The sequence below is a fragment of the Pleurodeles waltl genome, chromosome 7 (genome assembly GCF_031143425.1).
Source record: "Pleurodeles waltl isolate 20211129_DDA chromosome 7, aPleWal1.hap1.20221129, whole genome shotgun sequence".
NCBI classification, from domain to species: Eukaryota; Metazoa; Chordata; class Amphibia; order Caudata; family Salamandridae; genus Pleurodeles; species Pleurodeles waltl.
Genome location: NC_090446.1, coordinates 1,068,460,576 through 1,068,481,386, shown reverse-complemented (window position 1 = coordinate 1,068,481,386; position 20,811 = coordinate 1,068,460,576). Strand labels below are relative to the sequence as shown.

The following is a 20,811-nucleotide window of genomic DNA, read 5'->3' as shown; positions in this document are numbered from 1 at the left end:
AAAGAAATCAAATTGTTGGAAGAAGAAGGCCCAAAGGGTTTATCTCCTGTTTCGGCACTTGGCCTGTTGAAGATTCTTATGATCCCTTCGGACAGTTACTTGCTGTTGGACTCCCACCAAGAAATGTGTCTACTTAATGAATGCTGACTTAATAGCTAGGAGTTCTTTCTCCAGGATAGAATAATTTTGTTCTGCTGGAGAAAATGTCTTTGAGAAGGAAACAAAGGGATGCTCTTCACCAGTATGATCTCACTGAAGTAAAACTGCTCCTATTGCTAATTCCGAGGTAGCTGTCGCTTTTATCAACTGGCAAGAAACATCTGGTTGTTTTAGGAGGAGAGCTCGGATGAACTCAGCTTTCAATCTTTCAAAAGCTAATGAGGCATCATTAGTCAATTGAAAGGTCTCATTCTTTTTTAGCAAAACTATTTTAGAAACATTCTTGACGAATTTTCAGTAACAGTTTGCCAGGCCAAAAAAAAAAGAGTTTCTCCTAAACAGATGAAGAAGTGAGCCTATTGCTGAAGTAGATGTCTTAACTAGAAATTATTAATGAGTGTTTATGTATTTTGAATAATGACTTATGAAGAAAATGAATAACGTAGAGAAAAATAATGTGCACATTTGAAATTGTGACCTTGAAGAATGACCAGTGTTCATGAAATTTATGAAATATTGAAAATGTATTAGATTAATGTAGTAATATATCATATTGAGGGTTATGCAGTATGTTCTAGCTTATTCATTGTAGGCCTTAACTTAGCGAGTGTCGTGGCCTAGTTTTGCCAGGCCTCATGCAGAATCTGCATTTCTTAGCATTTAATAAAAATGCTGACAGAGAGAACTAACTGTGAAATGCTCACTGTCTTGTTAAAATGCTTAGCAAAAGCTTCCCATGAGAATCAACGAACAGGAGACAGTGTCCTTAAAATGTATTGAACTTTGTGTAATGTGTGCAAGAGGTTCTTTGCCAGGACACAAACAATGAAGACACTGACTGGTGAAGAAGATGCAACAAATTCGATACCTGACAAGCCGGAAGATGAGAAATTGTAAACCAGACCAATCAACGACGTGTGAAGTGTGAAATATTAGAATTCATAGATTTGGTATAGACCTTTTACTGGATAGAGTAATAACGTACGATTAATTGACCAATTGGGAATTAGTGGATAGTTTGGGTGACTTTGATATAGCAAAGTGACAGAGGGAAAAGTGGGCAGACCAGATTTAGGCAGACCTTATTCTGATTTGTGATGCGACATTGGGAGAAGAGATTCGAGATTCTGTAATTGGGCTCATAGTCTCTGACTGGGAGCCTGATGTTTTGCTGATCGATTGATGACCTGAGGACGAAGACTGATTCTGCTTGCTGACCCATACCGTGGATAGGTAGATATGACAATGTAACTGAATTGCATTTGTATGCCTTTTCTTTCTAGGTACCAACTGCGCTGCCTTAATAGTTTTTCCTTAGTTAGAAGTATCCAAAATTTGTTTTCTAAATTATTTTGCATGAAGCCCCACATGCTGATGCTAATCTGGGTTAGTTGAGGTTATCTACATGACGACTGACAATTTGCAAAGACGAGTTAAGTTGCTGAACACTATGGGTTATGTAGTACTACTGAAGCTGGCTTTACTAATGCGTTGTACTGACGCTTTAGAATGTACTGACTCAAGCTTTCATTAGGTTATGTTTCTTGTGTCTTTTTGGTTAACCAACATTATTAATTGCGTTTCATTTGATCTCGAGATTAATCTACATGACTTTAGCATTGTAATGATAGGGAAACAAACTTACTAATCTTGATGAGTTGGGAGTAAAATTTGCGGGTCGAATTTTGCTTGTGAATCTGGGAGACCGAGAAAGAGGAATAGCTGCATGAGTGAAAGGGCCATCAGGGAACATCCGTAAGGTTTCTGAAGCAATTGTGTTACCCTCCTGTAGTAAACCAGCAGGTTTGTTTTCGTTTTTGATTAGTGCTCGCAATACTCTGCATTAGTTTGTGTGAATTTAAGTTTTGGGGGACGAGCCGCAAGACTATAAGCCGCAGTATGTATGAGTGTGACGTCATTGGAGCCGCGCTGGGATAGGTCGGTTAGTGAGAAGGGTTGCGCACGGATTGGCAGCCGTCTATGAGAGGCAATCAGTCGAGAAACTTGGGTGAAAGGAATCTTGGGAATAAAAGTAATTTCCTGATTTGATTTGAATAAACAAAAAGTAGGAAAGATGGCATTTTTCAAGGCGTTGAAAAGTGCCTTAAGGGGAGATACTTACATTAGAGCAAGCGTAGGAGAGCCTACCCCGCCAGAAAATACACCGGCTTACATTGTAATGGAGGAGAAAGGTGTCACGCCATGTCTTTGGTTAAAACAATGGTGCAAGTTGACAGAGAAAAATGGGAGCTCAGTGTTTCCTGAGAATGGGACGTTTAATTTGAGAATTTTGGAGAAATTGCGGATGGTACTATATGAATCGAACCCCCTTCCAAGACCAGCACAGTCTGAGGAATTAGAAGTTTGGGAGTTGGTAGCTAGGCAGCAACAGCAAATGAAATTCAAGAGGAGAGTAAGAAAGGTAGAGAAGTCTTTAGCGGAAGCAAGATGGGATTGGGAACAGAAGAAAGGGAGATCAGTTACATTGCAGGATGTTAAGTTGTTTCCAGCAATTACGCAGGAAGGTGAGACTGAAGGAAAGAAAGCAACTAGAAAGACTACTAAAAGTCTATCTGAGAGTAAGGAAGCAAGAAAATTTCCCATAGTAGAGGAGGAATCAGATGCTGAAGATCTTGTTACACAAATACTGAGAGATCGATCACCACCGTATGTGGTGCATGAAAGTGGTCCGAGTACTAGTGCTGATGCAACAGCCCCGGCACAGGCAGTGGGGACAGTGAATCTGGTAAAAGTTAATGCTAGCCAGATACAGGATGTGGTCCAAGGTAGTCCAATAGTTCAGGCACAGATGCATCCGCCACCCATACAGAGAATTTATCCTGATGTGCCTATTCAGACCACTTAGTGGTGCCTAGGGAGCAAGTGGTTCCGAGACCACGGCTGGTTCAGACTGAGCCAACTCCGATTTTGTTGCCCCAGGTACAGCCACAGGGGATGCCGAGATTTACGCCAATGATGGGGACACAGTCAGACTTGACTCCGGTGATGAATCAGAGTATGGGAGTTACTCTCCCACAGTGTTCAGGTGCCAGAGCAGCCCTAGATGCAATATCGCTGCCGATTACTGTTGGTCCAGCGGTACCATTATTTGCGCAGAAGAAACCAATTATGAATGAACAAGGAACGATGTCTCAGGGTCTAATGAGGAGGGGACCAGATGAACAAGTGCAGGTAGTCTCTTCTATGGGTCAGACCTTTGATGGGTCAAGATCTTTGTTAGATCTTAGTCCACTTGTTGCACTTCCAGATGCTGTGAATGGACCTAGTGCAGGTCAGAGCTTGAAGCTATTGACACCGCAGACACTGAATGCAGTGGTACAGCAGGTGCCACAGGTTCAAGCGAATAACATTTTGCTACAGGGACTCATAGCCCAGCAGCTGACTGAATGGTTAGACAAGTTGAATACCCCGCAGAATACTTCCAAGGAAGCTGAGCAGATCAATTGTATCTGATTGAGCATGGAAGCGGGTGAACTAGTCGAGGGAACAATGGGAGTGAATAGATTAGAGTCCCACACAGAAGCAGAGTTGAGATACTTATGCCCGAGAATCACGAGAGAGGTGGGCAAGGTACATCAGAGATTGGCAGATTTGGCAGAAAAGCATGGCATAGAAACCGAGAAAACAAAGCATTTGAAGAGAAGTTACAGATTAGATTTTGAGGCAAAGGATTTCGAACACATGAGGTCAGTCGGAATGAAGACGCACCTTAAAGAATTACTGCAGAGTGCTCAGTTTTGGGAGCATTAGAGAAGTGGGAAGGCAGAAGGTGAAGAAAAGAGACAAAAGGAAAAGAGATTCTCTAGAAGTGACCGATATTGTACAACAGGACAAGGATCCGGTAAAGATTTTACCAATGAGAGAAATTCCAGGGGGAAATTTTGTTCATGTCCCTTGGAGTAGGAGTGATATTCTATCATTTACAAATGATTATCCAAAATTGAGAAAGAAGCCAGTAGAGTGGTATCAGCAGACAGACAGGTTTGTGAAACATGCAAAATGTTTGTGGGAAACCTTGTACACCTTATTGGAGATAGTGGTTCCAGCTGACTTGTGGATTGAGTGCAAGAGAGCTGTAGATTGGCCAACAAGTGAACCAGAGAGAGATAAAAGTAAAGGTGCACCGTCTCCTGAGGTAATGAAATATTACTATAAGGTGATTAAGTTCCTGAAGACAAGGATTTCGCCCAAAAACACTGATTGGCAGAGGATCGATAGGACAGTGCAGGAGGTAAAGGAGTCGATACATGCGTACTATGGGAGATTGTTAAAGGCATTCAAGGAGTACAGTGGCAAAGAAGCGATTGAGCCGAAAGACATGCTGAATTTTGTGTTCAGATTTGTAGAAGGACTGAGACAGGTCAGATTATTAAGAGTTTTCTGATTTGTTGGCAAGCGAAGTCGACTGATGAAGTGTTACAGTGTGCGAAATACTGTAGTGATGATTGAGTTGAAGCAGAAAAAGTTGAAAGAGAAGGCAACGGAGATGCAGATTAAGGCAGCTCAACAGGAGTGCAAGGAAATATTGTGCAGCAGTTGCCACAGCAGCAGGGAAATGTCTTGTTCCAGCCTCAGATGAAAGGTAGGGGTCGTGGAGGCAATATGAATTGTGGTCCAGATTTGAATACTGTAGTGGTTCAAAATGATGTGCAGGGGATGAAAAAGCTATTGCTGTGTCACATTTGCGGAGCCGTGGGACACTGGAAGCAGGAGTGTCCGATGATGGTACAAGAGGGTGTTGTTCAGCAAGGTAACTACGTCGATACATTTCAAAATGTATGAGGACCAAGAACAAGAGGTCCAAATCCAAATTTTCAGAATAATGTGAATCAAGTGCAAAATTTTCAGCCCATGCAGCAAATGGAAATGCCCCGTGCATAAGTATCACAGTTGCAGCCGATGCAGCAGCAGGTTCCCATAGTACCTAGACAGCAAATGCAGATACCTCAAGCCCTGATGGAGCAGCAACAGATGATGTTTTCTCGACAGGTCAGACAGAAGTAGTAACACAGTGCACCAATTCCTGTTACAGGGTGAGAATTAAATAAATGGAGAACGGATAAGTGATATTTCCGATGGGGAGCCATGTGTGCTTGCGACTTCTCTAGAGGAAGATCAGAGAGGACCCTATGTGAATGGAAAAGTAATGGGCCACAGAGTCTCATTCCTGGTGGACACGGAATTTACATGCTCTATAGTGAGAAGTGCAGAAGTTCCGAATTTGCCCCTTTCAGGTCAAACAGTTCAGGTTGGGAGGGAAGCGAATCAGTTTTTGACAAATCCAATTACAGATCCAGTGCAAGCTGATATTTGCAATTTCAAAGGATTGCATAAGTTAATAGTATGCGATTCGAGTCCAGTATCCCTACTTGGAAGGAACTTGCTGTGTAAGACAAGGTGTCTGATTACTTGTTTAAATGATGGAATTGAGATCCAGACAACTAGTGATGCTGAGGAAGACCCAGCCCCAGAAACTGAGTGTGAAACTACCAATGAGGTGTACCCCTTGATTGAGTTTTTCCCAATGTTCCCAGTGAGAGAGCTTCATTCTGATTTGCAGGGAACAGTGCAAGAAAACGTGTGGGATTTGACAGGGAAAGAAGTGGGTTTGATCAAGGGAGTGGAGCCGGTTAAGGTTACCTTAAAGCAGAATGCAGTGTTTCCGCAGCTTCCAAAGTATAACATGCCACAAGATGTCCTGATGAAAGTGGCTCAGATAATTGCAGATTTTGTGAAGCAGGGAGTTTTGAAGTAGGTGTTAAGTAGCCCATGTAATTCACCAATAAAGGGTTTGAAGAAGCCATATGGGAAGGTTTGAATTGTTCAGGATTTAAGAAAAATAAATGACCTTGTGGTCAAATGTTGTCCCGTAGTGCCCAACCAAGCTGTAATAATGTTCCAGATTCCATGTGATGCAGAATTGTTCACAGTTGTTGATCTGTCACAAGCGTTCTTTTCTGTGCCCCTACATGAGGATAGTCAATTTCTCTTTAGTTTCAAATTGTTAGATAGAGTCTACTGCTGGTGTAGACTTCCTCAAGGGTACACGGAATCACCTTCTTTGTTTAATCAGATCTTGAAAAATAATTTGGAGTCATTAGAATTGCCTTTTCAGTCGACTCTGGTAGAGTATATTGATGACTTGTTAATTGCATCCAAGACAAGGGACGAGTGTAAGTATGACTCGATTGCCCCGCTGAATCATTTGGGAAAGTACGGTCATAAGGTGTCACCACTGAAATTGCAGTACTGTCAGAAGGTAGTGAAGTATTTGGGTCACCAAACTGAGAAAGGGTTGAGGAAAATATCCAGAGAAAGAATGACTTTCCAAACCATGACTTTTAATAGGTACAGATTTATTAACAAAGTCAGAAAGCTGCATGAAATTTAGGTTAGAGATGTTTCATTTGTCAGAGAAATCATCAGGGAAAAATACTGTCTTATGAACTGGCAAATTAGAGGGCCCATTTACTAGACTTCATGAAGACGTCATTGAGATGCCTATTTACAATGGGCTTAAATGCGATATTGTGATTGTCTGCATATTCTCTAATTAGGTTGAGGCCTGCCCATTCCGAGACATGACAGTTGCCAAACATTTGTTGAGAAAATCAATTCCACATTTTGGTCTGCCAACTGCAATTGAGACAGATGGGGGAACTCATTTTATAAACGTGATCCTGCAATTAATATCCACAGCTCTCCAAAATGAAAAAAATATATCTTATACTGGTCAACTTAGGTTTGTCTTCCCACAAACTTTTTGCCTTACTCCTACAGATTTTTCGGATCTCACTTTTGTTGGCCTTGGGACATTGTGCAATTTATCATCGTTAACTAGTGCTAAAGTGAGTGTGCTCACTCCTTAAAACATGGCAGCATTGGCTTATCCCTAATAGGCATATGTAATTTACTTGTAAGTCCCTAGTAAAGTGGTACTACATGATTGTGTCACCCCCTTAAGAAGCCCTTTAAACATGTCTCAGGCCAACCATTGCAGACTAAGGGGGTTATTCTAACTTTGGAGGAGGTGTTAATCCGTCCCAAAAGTGACGGAAAAGTGACGGATTTACCACCAGCCGTATTACGAGTCCATTATATCCTATGGAACTCGTAATACGGCTGGTGGTATATCCGTCACTTTACCGTCACTTTTGGGACGGATTAACACTCCTCCAAAGTTAGAATAACCCCCTATGTGTGCAGTTTTGAACTGCCATTTCGTCCAGGCAAAATAAACCTTTTCCCAAGCCCAACAGTTCCTTTTTAATACATATAAGTCACTCTTACCGGGCAGGATGAAATATATTTAAAAAGCAGGACATGTACTTTTAAGTTTTACATGTCCTAGTAGTTAAAAACTCTTATATTCGTTTTTCACTATTGCACGGCCTACCTCTTCTACATGATAACAATAGGGTTACCTTATTACATTTAATAAGCTGTAACTTCCAAATGAAAACCGGTAAACAGTTCATGTTTGGGGTCTTTGGAATTGTAATGAAAAATTTTCTTTTATGGTGAAGTCTGATTTTGGGTTACAATTTTGAAAATGTGACTTTCAGAAAGTTGGGATTTTCCTGCCTTAGTCATTTGGTGCTTGCCACCTGATCCTGGGTCACATGACTGAGTGTAGTTGTTAGTTGGTCTTCGTGTATTCTACTTAGATAACCATACACAATAGAGAGCTTAAGTGTGCCTGCAAGGGCCATAAGTAGCAGAAGCTGGGCACTGCCCTACTTACATTGAAATAGGCTTAACCCTGCCTTCACACAAAGGATTGCTTACCCCCAGTAGTTAGTCTGGAGCCAGAGCAGGGGAGGCAGAAAACTTGTGCACTTCAAAAAGAAGCCACCAGACGCTTCTCCAACTTCAAAAGAGGCAGTAGGTATAAATATTGGACCTCAGACACAAACTCTTTAATACACTTCTGGACCTGTGGAAGACTATCAGGGAGAAGGACTTCAGCCCTGCAGTGCTGTCCTGCTCCCCTCATGCCTGGGTGAGATGCACTGGACCTGAAACCTGTACCAAGGACCATCAGAGATACAAGGGCCAAGCCTCTTATAACTAGAACATGGACTCTGCAACTGTGAGTCCTATCCTGCCAAGTGGTATCACCACTGTCCTCTACCCTGGAAAGTGCACATAAAAGTGCTCTGCCAGCCCATCTGTGGATCCAGCAGAACCAATGCGTTTCCTCTGTTGCATGGTACAAACCTCAGCAGAACCGGTGCATCGCCTCTGCTGCGTTAACGTTTTCCCCCGTCGCCAGTGCTTCTCTTGGCAGCCTCACAGTTCCCCACAACCAACACATCTACTTTACTATGAAACTCATCCAAGCGCTGGACCTCACATCGCAAGCCTTTGTCGATGGATCCTCGAAGGTGACATAGGGCCTTGCATCCCACTCCAGCAGATCCTCAGAACCGATGCATCGCCTCGGCTGCGCAGCACATCCCCGACACCGGACTTCTAATTGCAAGCCATCGTTAAAGGGATCCTAGATAATGATGCAGCCCCACAACTCCTCAGAACCGAAGCATTGCCTCAGCTGCACGACACATCCCAGCAACGCTGTGCAACCAGGATTTGAGGTACTCTGGTTCAGAGGGCCTAACTGGGCCCTTGCAGCCGGCCCACACTCCATCGCAGTCAGCCTGTACTTGTGACTTTGTCCCGATTTGGTGCAAGCAGATATCCACAACTGGCGCTTTGTGCTTTTTGTGCTATTTTCAATAAATCTTTAATACTGCATCGATCTAGTTCTACTGGTTGTTTTTTTTGTCATTTTGGCCATGTATTTACTAAAATGTATTCTATTTTTCAAATTTGTTGCACAATCATTTTTGTGGTGTGTTTTCACTGTTACTGTTTGAAGTGTGGCACAAATACTTTACACATGACCTCTGAGTTACGCCTGACTGCTCCGTGCCAAGCAACTTGAGGGTTGCACACAGGTTCATTTAGGTTTTGCTTGTGACTTTACCCTGACAAAGACTGTGGTTCTGGTTTGAATACAATTTTACCCCCAACCCCAATCTGTAACACAATTTCTTACAAGCTCCAATACAGCTATCAGTCTCAGTCATCTGGTGCTGTAGAGAAGATGTATGGGCCCATCAAAAACAACCTGGCTAAAATGTGTGCTTCTACTAATTTGAAATTGCCTAATACTATTCCCCTTGTTCTCCTAAGCACTGGAAGTATCCCAGACAAAAAGAGTGGACTCGCGTCCCATGAAGTGCTAATGGGCAGAGCCATGCCGATTGCATATATATCTTGAGTAACATTTTTGTCAATAACTAATGATATTGTATTGGATTACTGCAATGGTGTAGCAGATGTGTTGAAATGTGTGTCCCAACGGGTGGATTTGACAACAATGCCAACAAAAGAAACTCACTGTCATCTACTGCAGCCAGTGGAGCGGAAACCGGCAAAGGAGCAAGTCCATGAAGAGTGTTGTTTGGAACCTCGTTCGGTTTGAAAGAACCACATCAATTTGTGCTTGTAACGAATACTGCTGTAAAGTATGTTAGAGTCCCACAGTGGACCCATGAAGCTCATATGAGTAAAATAAAGAAGATAGATGAAGAAGTGGTGACAACAACCACTGATTCACCAAGTCAAGCTCAAGTTCACAGTGTGGCTCCACAAGGGGGAGAAGTTGGAGAAGAAGTTGATGAACTTGCTGAAACTGGTGGGTTTCATGATGAAAATGAAGAACCTGGTCAAGGTTCCAGTAGCAGATTTCTGTTTGAGGATCATAGTGAAGAACTGTCACAAAATTACAAGCAGCAGTCTCTGATCCAACTCATGAAACGCTCCACCTAAAAACTCAAGTCTCAAGAACCCCCAGGGGAAGAAAGCAGTTCACAGTGAATTGAGTTTTGATGCTGGACTAAGCACAAGTTTAACTGTGAGTGAAGAAGGATCAGCAGTAGTCACAAGTGAAGATAAAAGATTCATATGTTCTAAGGAAGTGAAGAGAAAATACACTGGGAAAATGTGAGATAAGAATCAAAGTAGTAGAAGGAAGTGAAAAAACTTCAGAGAACAGTGGGAGTGAATCTCCGTTTGCCAAAAAACACAATAAGAAAGAGAATTTTGAACAGAAAGTTCTCTTCACCTGAATGGGCATATTTTGAATTGGTGTCCCAAGAAGAACTGACTTGCCTCTTAGTTCATTAATGGCATTGTTGTTGGGAGGAGGAGCCAAGAACGTTTCTAGAAACACTTTTAATAAATGTCTGTATATGCAGTGATATAATCTGATGTACTAAGGCATGTTAAACAAGCACACTTTTTAGAATTTTGAAGAGGTTGTATTATATTTCTGCATTGCAAAATAATGTTTTCATGGCTTGGCTCATGCACAGACTCTTAGAGCAAAGCCAGATCCATGGGTCAGCTCTAGTTCAGCTTGCTCCATTACTTTGCCTCTGCACACTCCGGTATTTACAACACTGACTTAGTACATGGGTCCCTCAGCCAATTCATAAAATGATTTGTAATAGGTGAAGATTAGAAACATGAAGCCCTTCCCACGTGCTGATTTGACAACTCTCCCGTCAAGGTTTTTTTGTAGCAGAGACAAGGAAGTGTGTGTGTGCAGTGAAAATACATTTAAGTTAAGCGATCACAGGTCTGGGACTCCCGGCCATTGTGCTGTCTGTGACCTCAGTCTTGAGCTCACAGGGAGAACTTCGAGTTCCAGGTGGGACAGGCAGAGGCGTACCTTCAGGGGGAGTTTGGGGTGCGACGCTCTTCAAGTGGATACTTGGTTTAGGGTCTGGGGGCGCGGAGTCGGATCTATAATGTTGTGGCACTTTTTTTCATTGTTCTCATTTTGGGATCTTACATATATACAGTGACAGCTTAACCAACAAAATAGCAAATCTGCACCCACAGACATACTCATTGAAAGGGTGCAAATTGAATGCTCTTTGGAATTCACAAATATTGTCAGTAGTAGGCTTGGACAGCTGCACCTATCTCAAGTTTCCAGCCATACTACTGACAACCAAACACCCAAAAGTTGATGGGATGAATGTTTGCATTTTTTTTGCTTAGTGTACAAATCAATACTGACCCTGTTCCTCATAGAAACAGTCCATCCTGAACATTGGTCATCTGACAATCCGACCTCACCCTGCAGCCCACTGCTTTTTTAATTTTTAAGCCCCCTGAATCTCACTGGCTAAGATACCCCCTGGGCAGAACCTCACAGAGGAAATCGTTATGTACTCTTCATACTATTGTCCCTGCTGGGTGAATTTAGTCCTCAAACCAAAGTACACCCTGGTGACATCATTTCCAAAGGACCCCAGAGTGTTTGGGGGAGGGAGTTTGACCGTTGTTTTTCTCATCTGAGCCATTCTGCTGATGAGTGCTTTCAAAAAGGGTCTAAACATCTTTGTAACAATACTTATTATATCTGTAAACAGTTCAATTACTTACAGCTTGCCTTTTTCTGCAGTCATCAACAAAATAAACCTTAGTCAAACAAACAATACAAAAACGTTAACACAAATAAAGCAAATATGCAAAGACAATTAGATAGGAATGTCATAATTACCTGGCTGGTCATTTGAACTTTTATGGTTTCTTAGTTTTTCTTTCAGGGAATAAACATCTCTATAAATGGTGTGCAACAGTTTGTGATCACAGTCTATTCTCGGCACATAAGCCTCTTTAGTAGTGGCATCATTAAGTTTAGTTGCTTTCTGAAAGGCAGAAAATAAATCAAATAAAAATAAATATAAAAATAGATTAAATGCATTCCTTTTGGCTCATTTATGGTGTACACGTGTCTGGCTTTACGAGAATAACCTGAAGTCACTGACCCCATTTAGTGTATGATCTTTACTGAAATCTATATATAACTTTATCAAGAAAAATCAGCATTCATTTGAAAGAACACTCAGTAAGTCCTCACGTTTCTGTGGTGCCTTGCTTAAATAATGTGTGTGGGAGCATTGCTGAATCCTCTACTAAATGGTGTTTGTTAAATATGTGTGTCGAAACGTAATACTGCCACCGGAGCTGGCTGACTGGAAACTTGATTTAGACTGATATATGTTAGCTCAAAGAGTGGTATATGAGGGTAGGGACTGTCCAAGAAAATTGATTAAAATCTGGGGGAAGTGGAATGAATACCGAGGTGGATTATGTATCCCGCTCAGCCTCGCAGAACTAGATGATCTTAAGTGGACGCGAATTGGTGTTGTAGATATCTCCTGATTACTCTGTGGGTGTGGTGGGACGGGGGGAATCCGGAACCTATGAGGGGAAAGGGTATCAACTGATGGCAAAATGATGTTGTTGACTCTGCAACTGCACTGTTTTCTTTGTCGTCTTTCCTGCAATAAAAATATTTTTTATTTTAAAAGAAGTCCTCACGTGGGGTCTAGCAAGCAAGTTCACACAAGTACTCGAGGCCACAAAGCTCAGAGAGACCCCATGATCATACTGCCGGCAATTGCTGGCTCCACGCTCTGATACTGTTTACTGCAAGCTTGACTGAGATGATCCTCTCCAGAGGTGTCAGGCCTTTCCAAGCCTATTCCAATGAACATGCAGAAAAAAAGGGCAGATGAAAGAAATATTTTAAAATTGAGTATGTTTGTCATGTTTAATCATCGTACCTAAATGTAGTGCGTGGTATAAACCTCTATATTAAGGATCACCTGCGTAGGTTCAATGGCCTCTAAAACCGACACCATGCTTGCAGGGATGCTAAGGGGCGTAATCTCAAAGATACATTTGGTCGTAAATGTAGGCTTAGAACCTAATTAATCTTTTTACGGCTGTCAGGATTCACAAAGTGATTCCTGGCAGGCGCCTATGCATTCACTACTGTGAGATGTTCTGCCACAATTGTGGAGAAATCCACAGTTGAAAATAGTAATCAAGAGGTGGGAAGTGAGCATTCGAAAATACTGTTTGCCTTGGAAGTCTGGCAAAGACCAAACGCTCCATCTTTTGTGGGCAGTGCACACTGTTCTCCATCAACTTTCCACCCTGGTTGAAGATTTACTTCACTAGTACTGGAGCAATCAGAATCTAAAGGAGAATAGATCACTCGAAGATTTCGTGTGAGTGGAGAAGCACATTCTGTACAGAAACAAATCCCCTCAGAGAAAGAGAGTTAAAAAAAGAAAGAAATGTATTTGCACAGGCCGCTCCATTCCTCGTATACACAGTTCTCCACTATTAAAAACTCTGCACAAGGGGAATATGAGAATTCAAATAAGATCACGACATTCCTAAAAGTATCCCTGATAACAAGCGCCTGGTACAGCTCTCCAGACGTACTTTTAGGGATACCTATGAACAGAAAGAAAATTGAAAAATACGCTCAGGATGGAGGCATAAACCCCGCCTGTACTTTTCTACCTTTTTTAGGGTCGAGCCTGCGTTGCATGTTCGCAGCAAGACGCTTTAGGGTTTAGAAAAGGGCTCGGAGCCCTGTCGACGTCACGTCAGTGTTTTTCATTGGTTAGTGGGCTTGCCTATTAAAATCTGATTGCTTTCATTAGTCGAAGGCATGCATACGTCATGCCTTTTCCGGTGGCTAGCCCTCCTCGAGTGCATCGACCAAGTACAGAAAACATGCGAGGCTCTCTGTTTTCTGTCCGGCTCATGGACTGCTTTTTCTCTAATTTACTAGCGTGATTTCGCTTGGCAGAAGTCGAGCGCTTTACATAGTTAAATGCACTTTTTCGCTTTACGTACATAAATGCACTTTTGCCGATAGGTGAAAAGTCGGGTTAGGAGTTTACAACACTATCAGCTCTAACATGAGCAAACGCGAGACCCGTTGCATTGCAAATGCTTTTTGTGAATTGTGCTCACTGATGTACCCAGCGTCCAGGTACCTTTTTCCATTGCAGAGCTTTTACCGCCTCTGTCCTGCAATCTCCTGAAGATGTGACTGGGAGACTTTTTTTCCTCCTGTATAAAGTGTGAACTCGACCCAAAGGTATTGGAGCGCTTTAAATGAGCAGCAACTACATTACACAAGTTCGCATTCATTTTTTAGGCATGGGGAAATTAAGTGATTTGCCCAGAATCACAGTATGTTGGGCCAACGCTGAGAGCTGGCCGTAATGCCACACCTCCTTGTGTGCTACACTGCATGCAGATGTGGATGAGATAATAAATGCCAGACAGCAAATCAAAGTAGCTGGATAGGTTGGCAGCTGCAAGCTTCTGCTGTCCTATAATGATGGTTTCAAAATGGCAGTGTTTTGGCATAAGGTGCCCTTACCATAGGAAGAATATGGACAATAAAACAACAAGCAGCGAGAAAAGCTATGAAGAATGTGAATGTATGCAAACTAGAAGGAAAATGACGGACAAATGAAAGAACTTGGCACTGACCGGCGGAATACAGAGTACTTAAAAGGGTACTGCAGCAAAATGGATTAAGGATCCTAAATATACCTACCGCCAACATGTGCACAGCTTTGGTTTTACATCTTTGTTGAAGTAATATTTGGCCTTGCCTTTAGATGTCAAGCATCATAATGCTCAAAAACGGGAGCCAGCCAGAAGCCATAAAAAACGTTTTAATGTATTTAAATATCTAACCAGAAGTTTTTTGGGGGGTTAATGAAGGTGAAAGCAATAAAATATGCTCACTTTAAGGGTAAAAGTCGCCCCATTAACAAAAAAAAAGCAAAGCAAATATTAGATGGAGAATGGAGAGTTGTCACATGTATGCAAAACCTCAAAGAAAAAAGAGAAACAATCTTACCATTAAAAAGATTATATCATCATCTTCATTTAGTAAAGACTCCACTTTTTTCTTTAAATTTTCAAATTCCCTCTTCTTTTTGTGCAAAACATTCTGGGTAAAGGAGATTCTGCTTATGACTCGTTTTTCCTCTTCATCAACAGTCTTTATAACCTTTTGCTCCTCTAAATTAATTATGGTCTTCATCTCGGAGAATTCTTCTATCAGCAAAGCCTTTTTCTTCTCAAGGTCATCCTAAAGGATCACAAAAACATGTTGCAACTGTGAGCGAATCTTTATGTAAAACGAAAAAAGAATGACTTTCCAAATTCAGCTAATAGCTAATAACATTTCCAAGAATGATATCCAAACATGAAATAAACCAGCACGTTGAGATTTAAGAATGAGTGGCCTCTTTGGCTGACCTTTGATCCAGTGGACGGTAGTGTAGGTAGTTTTACAAAGCTTGAGGGGTCACAAAGGAATTTTTGATATGACTAAAAATGTGAGGGTGCACGAGGATCTTTACATTTTATGTGCTGCTCGCTGCAATTACCTTATTGTCACTGGGGTTTTAGAGCAGGCCTGGGTGGGTATGGATCGTCCAAGGAGGCAGGTGGCCAAGGGTGCTGCAGGGGTAAATCGCTGGCTTTTTATAACCACGTGGCAGGCTTTCCAGGCCTGACGTCAAGCGGGGCAAAGCGGAGAGCAAACAGATTGGTGACAAGGGCTTACTTCTTGGAGGCGATCGACCACTGGTTGCCTTTGGCGGTATGTGGGGGAAGGGTTGCTGTTGTGTCGACTTGTGTCGTGCTTGAAGTGCGTGGCAGAAGGAGGGTCTCTGGAGAGTCAGTTACCTCAAATTTGCTGATTCGGCCAGCGTATTTCCTGCAGTGACTATGACAGTCCATCAGGTGGATCACTGTAAATAATGCACTTCATTGCCCTTTTTGAGCACTGCGCTGTCTGCACATCACTTGATTATGATAACATTCTTATGGTTGATCACAAATAAACAGAGCATTATGGATGGATGATGTAGAGATTGGAGTTTGGGTTTGATTATACATAAGTGAAAAGAGACCCAACTGAACCATTGTTAATTAATCTGCAGGCTGTTTTATAGGTAATATTTAAGGAATGCCATGTTCCAGGTGCGAGCAATGTTAAAGCTGAAGTTTCTTCTCCTTCACAGTAGCAGAGGTTTCAGCGATTGGCTCCGATGCAGAAGAGAAGACGACAGAGTTGCCACAGGACATCTGCAAGCTGGGGAAATGAGGGTCGTTAGCTTTGTGGCACAGACAGTATATGACACAAAGGTCCTATATGCAGGTGTGGAAGGAGCTTCTTGAGCGTGTTGCTCAACTGCAATGGTGTGATGAAGACAAGTTGTTACACCTCGGGAAGATGCGCTGAATTTTGTGTTGTTGTTAATTGACAAAGGTTTACTTGCCACAACTATTTCTGGTAAGTTAGCCGGTTTATCTTTTTATGGTATGTTGTTTTGGGTTTATGACCCAGCTGAAGAGGGAACTGGTGAGAAGAGTATTTTTTCGGTGGTCTAAGGCCAGAGGGGTTATCAGACAGGGCTAGTTTTTCATCTTTTTGTCGACTAGTCTGATGAAAGCTTTGTTATTTTGCTATTACGCCGATTTTGACGAGAGGGTTTTTTGTTTACGTATGGTTTGGATGTTTTTGGGGCCGTTAGGGTACATTCGGAGCATAGAGAGATGGCGTTCCAGATGTGCTGAGCGGTACATATAGTTGGGGATGGGCTTATGATTTTATTGTGTTAAGTGTAATGTTGTGATAACACTTGTTCTGTTTTTTTCATAGGTTGCCTGAGAGGTCTGGTGTAAAAAGAAAAAAAAATGGTGACATGGTTAGTGGGGCATTCCATAGCGCAATGGGCTGCTCAGTTTGCAGATAGTTGTACCTGTAGCTGTTCTTTGGGCCTACCGAGCAGTCGCTATGAAGTTATTCGGTGGGTAGGAGCAGCACGTGATGGGGCAATTGTTGTCTTTTTTGGCAGAACTCTTTATAGGGAGAGGAAGTCCTGACATTTTAGTTGTCCATATGGGGGAAAGAGGAGGCCATTTATTTCAGCTGTCAGGTTGACCCTGTTAAAAGCAGTGAATGAGGACCTAATAAGGATTCGCCAGATATGGGCAGGCATGTTTTTGGATTGGGCTGTTTGCCCCCTAGGAGACGTTCGCAGGGAGCTCTAAAATACGCTGCCAGCGACACGGCAAGGTGCAAACTGAATAGGGCATTGAAAGTGTTCTGCTGGGAAAGCGGCATTAAGGTGGTGGTCCACGATCAGATTTCAGAAGCAGATGCTACGTTTCTTTCAGGATGATGGAGTTCACTTGCCACAGTTTGGCAATTTGTTTTATCTGATGGAGCTCTGTGAGCTTCTGGATGAGTTACAGAGAGAAAGAGTTTGATGTTCATTGCGTTATACGTGAAGTACTTGCTGTTTGTTTGGTTTACAGGGGAAGACAGTGCAAAGGAATTGGAGGGGCAGAAAAACTTAGCAGGATGTTTCTGGGTGGCAGTAGTCGAGCGGGTATGGTGACGTCACAAGCATCCACCACTCAGGGGTGGGGAGCACAGAGCAGTGACTGGGGGACACCTTTGAGGAGTGTTGCAACTGGTAATGCGAGAGAGATCAACAGGTTTTGGGGCATGCTTCGGTGAGGTGGCTGTAGCAAGGACGGACGTGAGATGCGAAAGGGAAAAATGAAAAGGGGTGTGTGACAGCTTTTAGTATTGATTATATGGGACGGGAACCTTAAGGGAGGGGATTTGTCAGGTTTGTTAACATATATTAGTGAGGCCTGGGTCTTTTTTCCTAAACGTATTACGTTTTTATGAGGTTAATTTACTGAAGACCTGCCCTAATAAAGTAGGCTTTTTCACAATACACTACTCTGTGGTGATTGTGAAGTTGTACATGATGAGGGACCTGGGGGGGCTTAAACCTGCAGGCCGATCGTGATTTGAGCAAGTAGAACTGTCCATGGAGAGTGTTAGGAAAGGTTTGGCAGGGTGGAATTTATAGAAAGTTTATTACAGGGCCCTGGGCCAGCCTGGCGTACCCTTGATTCAGCAGATGGTAGTGTAGGTAGTTTCACAATGCTTGTGGGGTCACAAAGGAACTTTTAATCCACACACCCACCTGGTCTTTCTGGCTTGTGTAGGGTAGTGGGCAGAACAAGGCGTTTGAACGTCGTTGGTTAGTTGGAATGGGGTATGCTTGAGTTGATCGCTATGTTTTACTGCCAATAGGCGGTATGGGGGATGGTGAGTCACAAGTAGGCATATCCACCCCATGGGGCGGAGAACACAGAGCAGGGACTGGAGGAAAAAGTTGGGGACAGCTGCAACTGGTTAAGCGTGAAAGTTGGAAGAGTTTTGGGGCCTGATTGGGTGAGGCGACGTATTACATTTTTATGAGGTTGATTTACTCCAGGCCTGTCCTAATAAAGTAGCCTTTTTCACAATACACTGGTCTGTGGTGATTGTGAAGTCTTGCATGATACAAAAATGTCATTACCTCCTCATCCAGCATTCCTCGTCCCATTCCATTCCTTACTATATGCAGTCTGAAGCCCTGCCCTCCTGTGACCACCCTTTCAAAAGGGTCTTCCTTTTAACTACTCCTTAGTCCCACCCCCTTTACCATAGAAGGGAAAATGGTATTCATAGAACTTACTGTTTTTTTCGTATGCCTCATTCGAGTTTGTCTTTCCGCAACACACGGTGCAGTGGCCTGCGTGTCGAGAGTTTTGTTAATGAGAAAAATATGTTACCAGCTGTGTAAGGGCCTGTTGAGTTAAGCTAGGTTAAGAAAAGTGCAGATGTATGTTGTTACGCTGGTGGTTTACTGACCTGCGATTAGGAGACAAGCAGGTACACACTTTTCTCCATTTATAGAGCTGGTTGCTGGCAGTGCATTGGCCTTCTGAATTAATATCTGTTTTAGTGCAAATACTGTTAAAACGTTATATCCGAAGTGGATTAATCCATGCCCATCGCTCACCATCTTCACGAAGAACCTCAAGACGTGGCTCTTCGGATAAGGCTCCTCCCCTCCCCCTAGCACCTTGAGACCCTCATGGGTGAGTAACCGTGCTTTACAAAGACTAATTGATTACAAACTGATTGATTGTTTACAAGGCAGGCAGATACAGTTTACCCTGGTCTCAGATTCCTGCTGGATGAGGAACTCCTGAAGCTCCGTTTTGGTGGTGCTATGGCACACATTTAGAACTGTCCCTGATTACGGCAGGACTAGGCTCCTCCTCAGGGCATTCTGGCAATGGTTTGGTTTGCATTAAGAAATGTTCCCATTTCCTTCTGGACATGGCCTCCTTGAAACCCTGTTTTGGTGGTGCTTGGCCCACATACAGAATAAGTATTTGTAGGCAAATAGAACAACTCCGTGTACTGAGGTGCAGACAGCCCTCGTTTGACCCTTACACTGGTGATGCAGAGGTCTACAGCATTTTCAAAGACAGTAGCGGTGCAGACAGTACACCTAATAAGGAGGAAGACCTGCGGTAGAGTGTAGCGGTGGAAATGGCCTGCCTTATGATAAGTCCTATCTATGACTGGTGGTTCAGAGTTTCCTGCTCTTCCATGTGTCTTATTTACTGAGATATAAACTAAGAAAAGAGTGCATTAACACTGTAATGCTGGATAAATGAACTCGGATTAATGGCTGAGGGTTATCTATTGATGCCACTTTTGGAAGTGAAGCAAATGCTGGAAGAGTGGCTTAGAATTAAGCAGTGCAAAACGCTTGCTGTGGAAATTGGTAAGTGTTCTTTTAATCAGGATTGACTGATTAGCAATGGTTTAATAATCAAATCCAAAGGGAATGATTGTGGGTGATGATTGGTTGGTGAGTTTCACTTTGTCACCTGTAACGCCGTTATGTAGCTTTACTGAAAATGAAAGCCACCACAAAAAAAAATCCCTCACTCTAGAAAAACATGTGTGGCCAATGCTTAATTTGTAAATAAAAATGCGTGGGTGGTCAAAGCCCTACTATTAAAAACGGGGCTGCTGCAATTAAATGTGCAAGCACAGAAAATATTGCGGCAGCATAATCCTGAAGCCTATTCAATCCTTTTACAGCCACTCCCTGCCCCTTCAGCTCACTCTTTCAGCTTTCTACTTTCTCACATTGTGACACTTTCGTTTTTCTCTTCCTCTGTCTTTCCCATGTGTGTCTTTTGCTCGCAGTAAGCACCTGAATCAACAAGCACAAATTAAGCACTGTGTGTGGCTCATTCCAGTTGCCAGGAGGTGGATGCACAGGGGTCATTTTGAATTAGATGATGATCCTTCCAGTCAAATCTGATGCCTCGAAGGTTTTTGGGAGTTAGACTTCCAGGTTAAGTGTTAACAAGGTGAATGTTGATGCATCTGTGATCCTTTACATTTTTAAGGAGCTGCTCCATTGCAAGTTCAATGAAGCAGCTACAAATGTTAAGGAAGACACATCCTTCCCTTTTCATCCAGGTCCTCTTCAAAAGTGGGTGAAGGGAAGTATGTTTAGTCAGAGAAGCATCATGGACAAATGTCTTGTTTTTCTCTGACCTTTCAGCTATCTGTGCGTAAAAGGCATCTCTGATCTTCAGAGGGGTGCTTCTATTCAGAAAAGCAAAATTTACAGGTATGTCTTTTCCACTATTAGAAGGAGATATGGAATTCCCCAGCAGTTGGTCATTAATCAAATGTTACTGTGAACAAGACAAAAGCAATTTTAACTGACTGTTCATTTCAATGAAGGCAAGTCTGAATGCTATTTCAAATTTTTTTTTGTTTTGCAGTTTAATATAGCGCAAACTCGACCCCAAGGTACTGGAGCACTTTAC

General features: G+C 42.6%; 1 protein-coding gene across 1 annotated transcript in view; it reads right to left on the bottom strand.

Moving 5' to 3' along the window:
- Positions 1-20,811, bottom strand: part of TRIM25 (tripartite motif containing 25) — a 366,254-nt gene that overhangs the window by 246,909 nt on the left and 98,534 nt on the right. Inside the window, exons 3-4 of the mRNA XM_069200011.1 lie at positions 14,945-15,178; positions 11,762-11,909 (exon numbers count right to left, since the gene is read on the bottom strand). Of these exons, the coding sequence (XP_069056112.1) occupies positions 11,762-11,909; positions 14,945-15,178 (382 nt within the window). The remainder of the gene's footprint in view (positions 1-11,761; positions 11,910-14,944; positions 15,179-20,811) is intronic.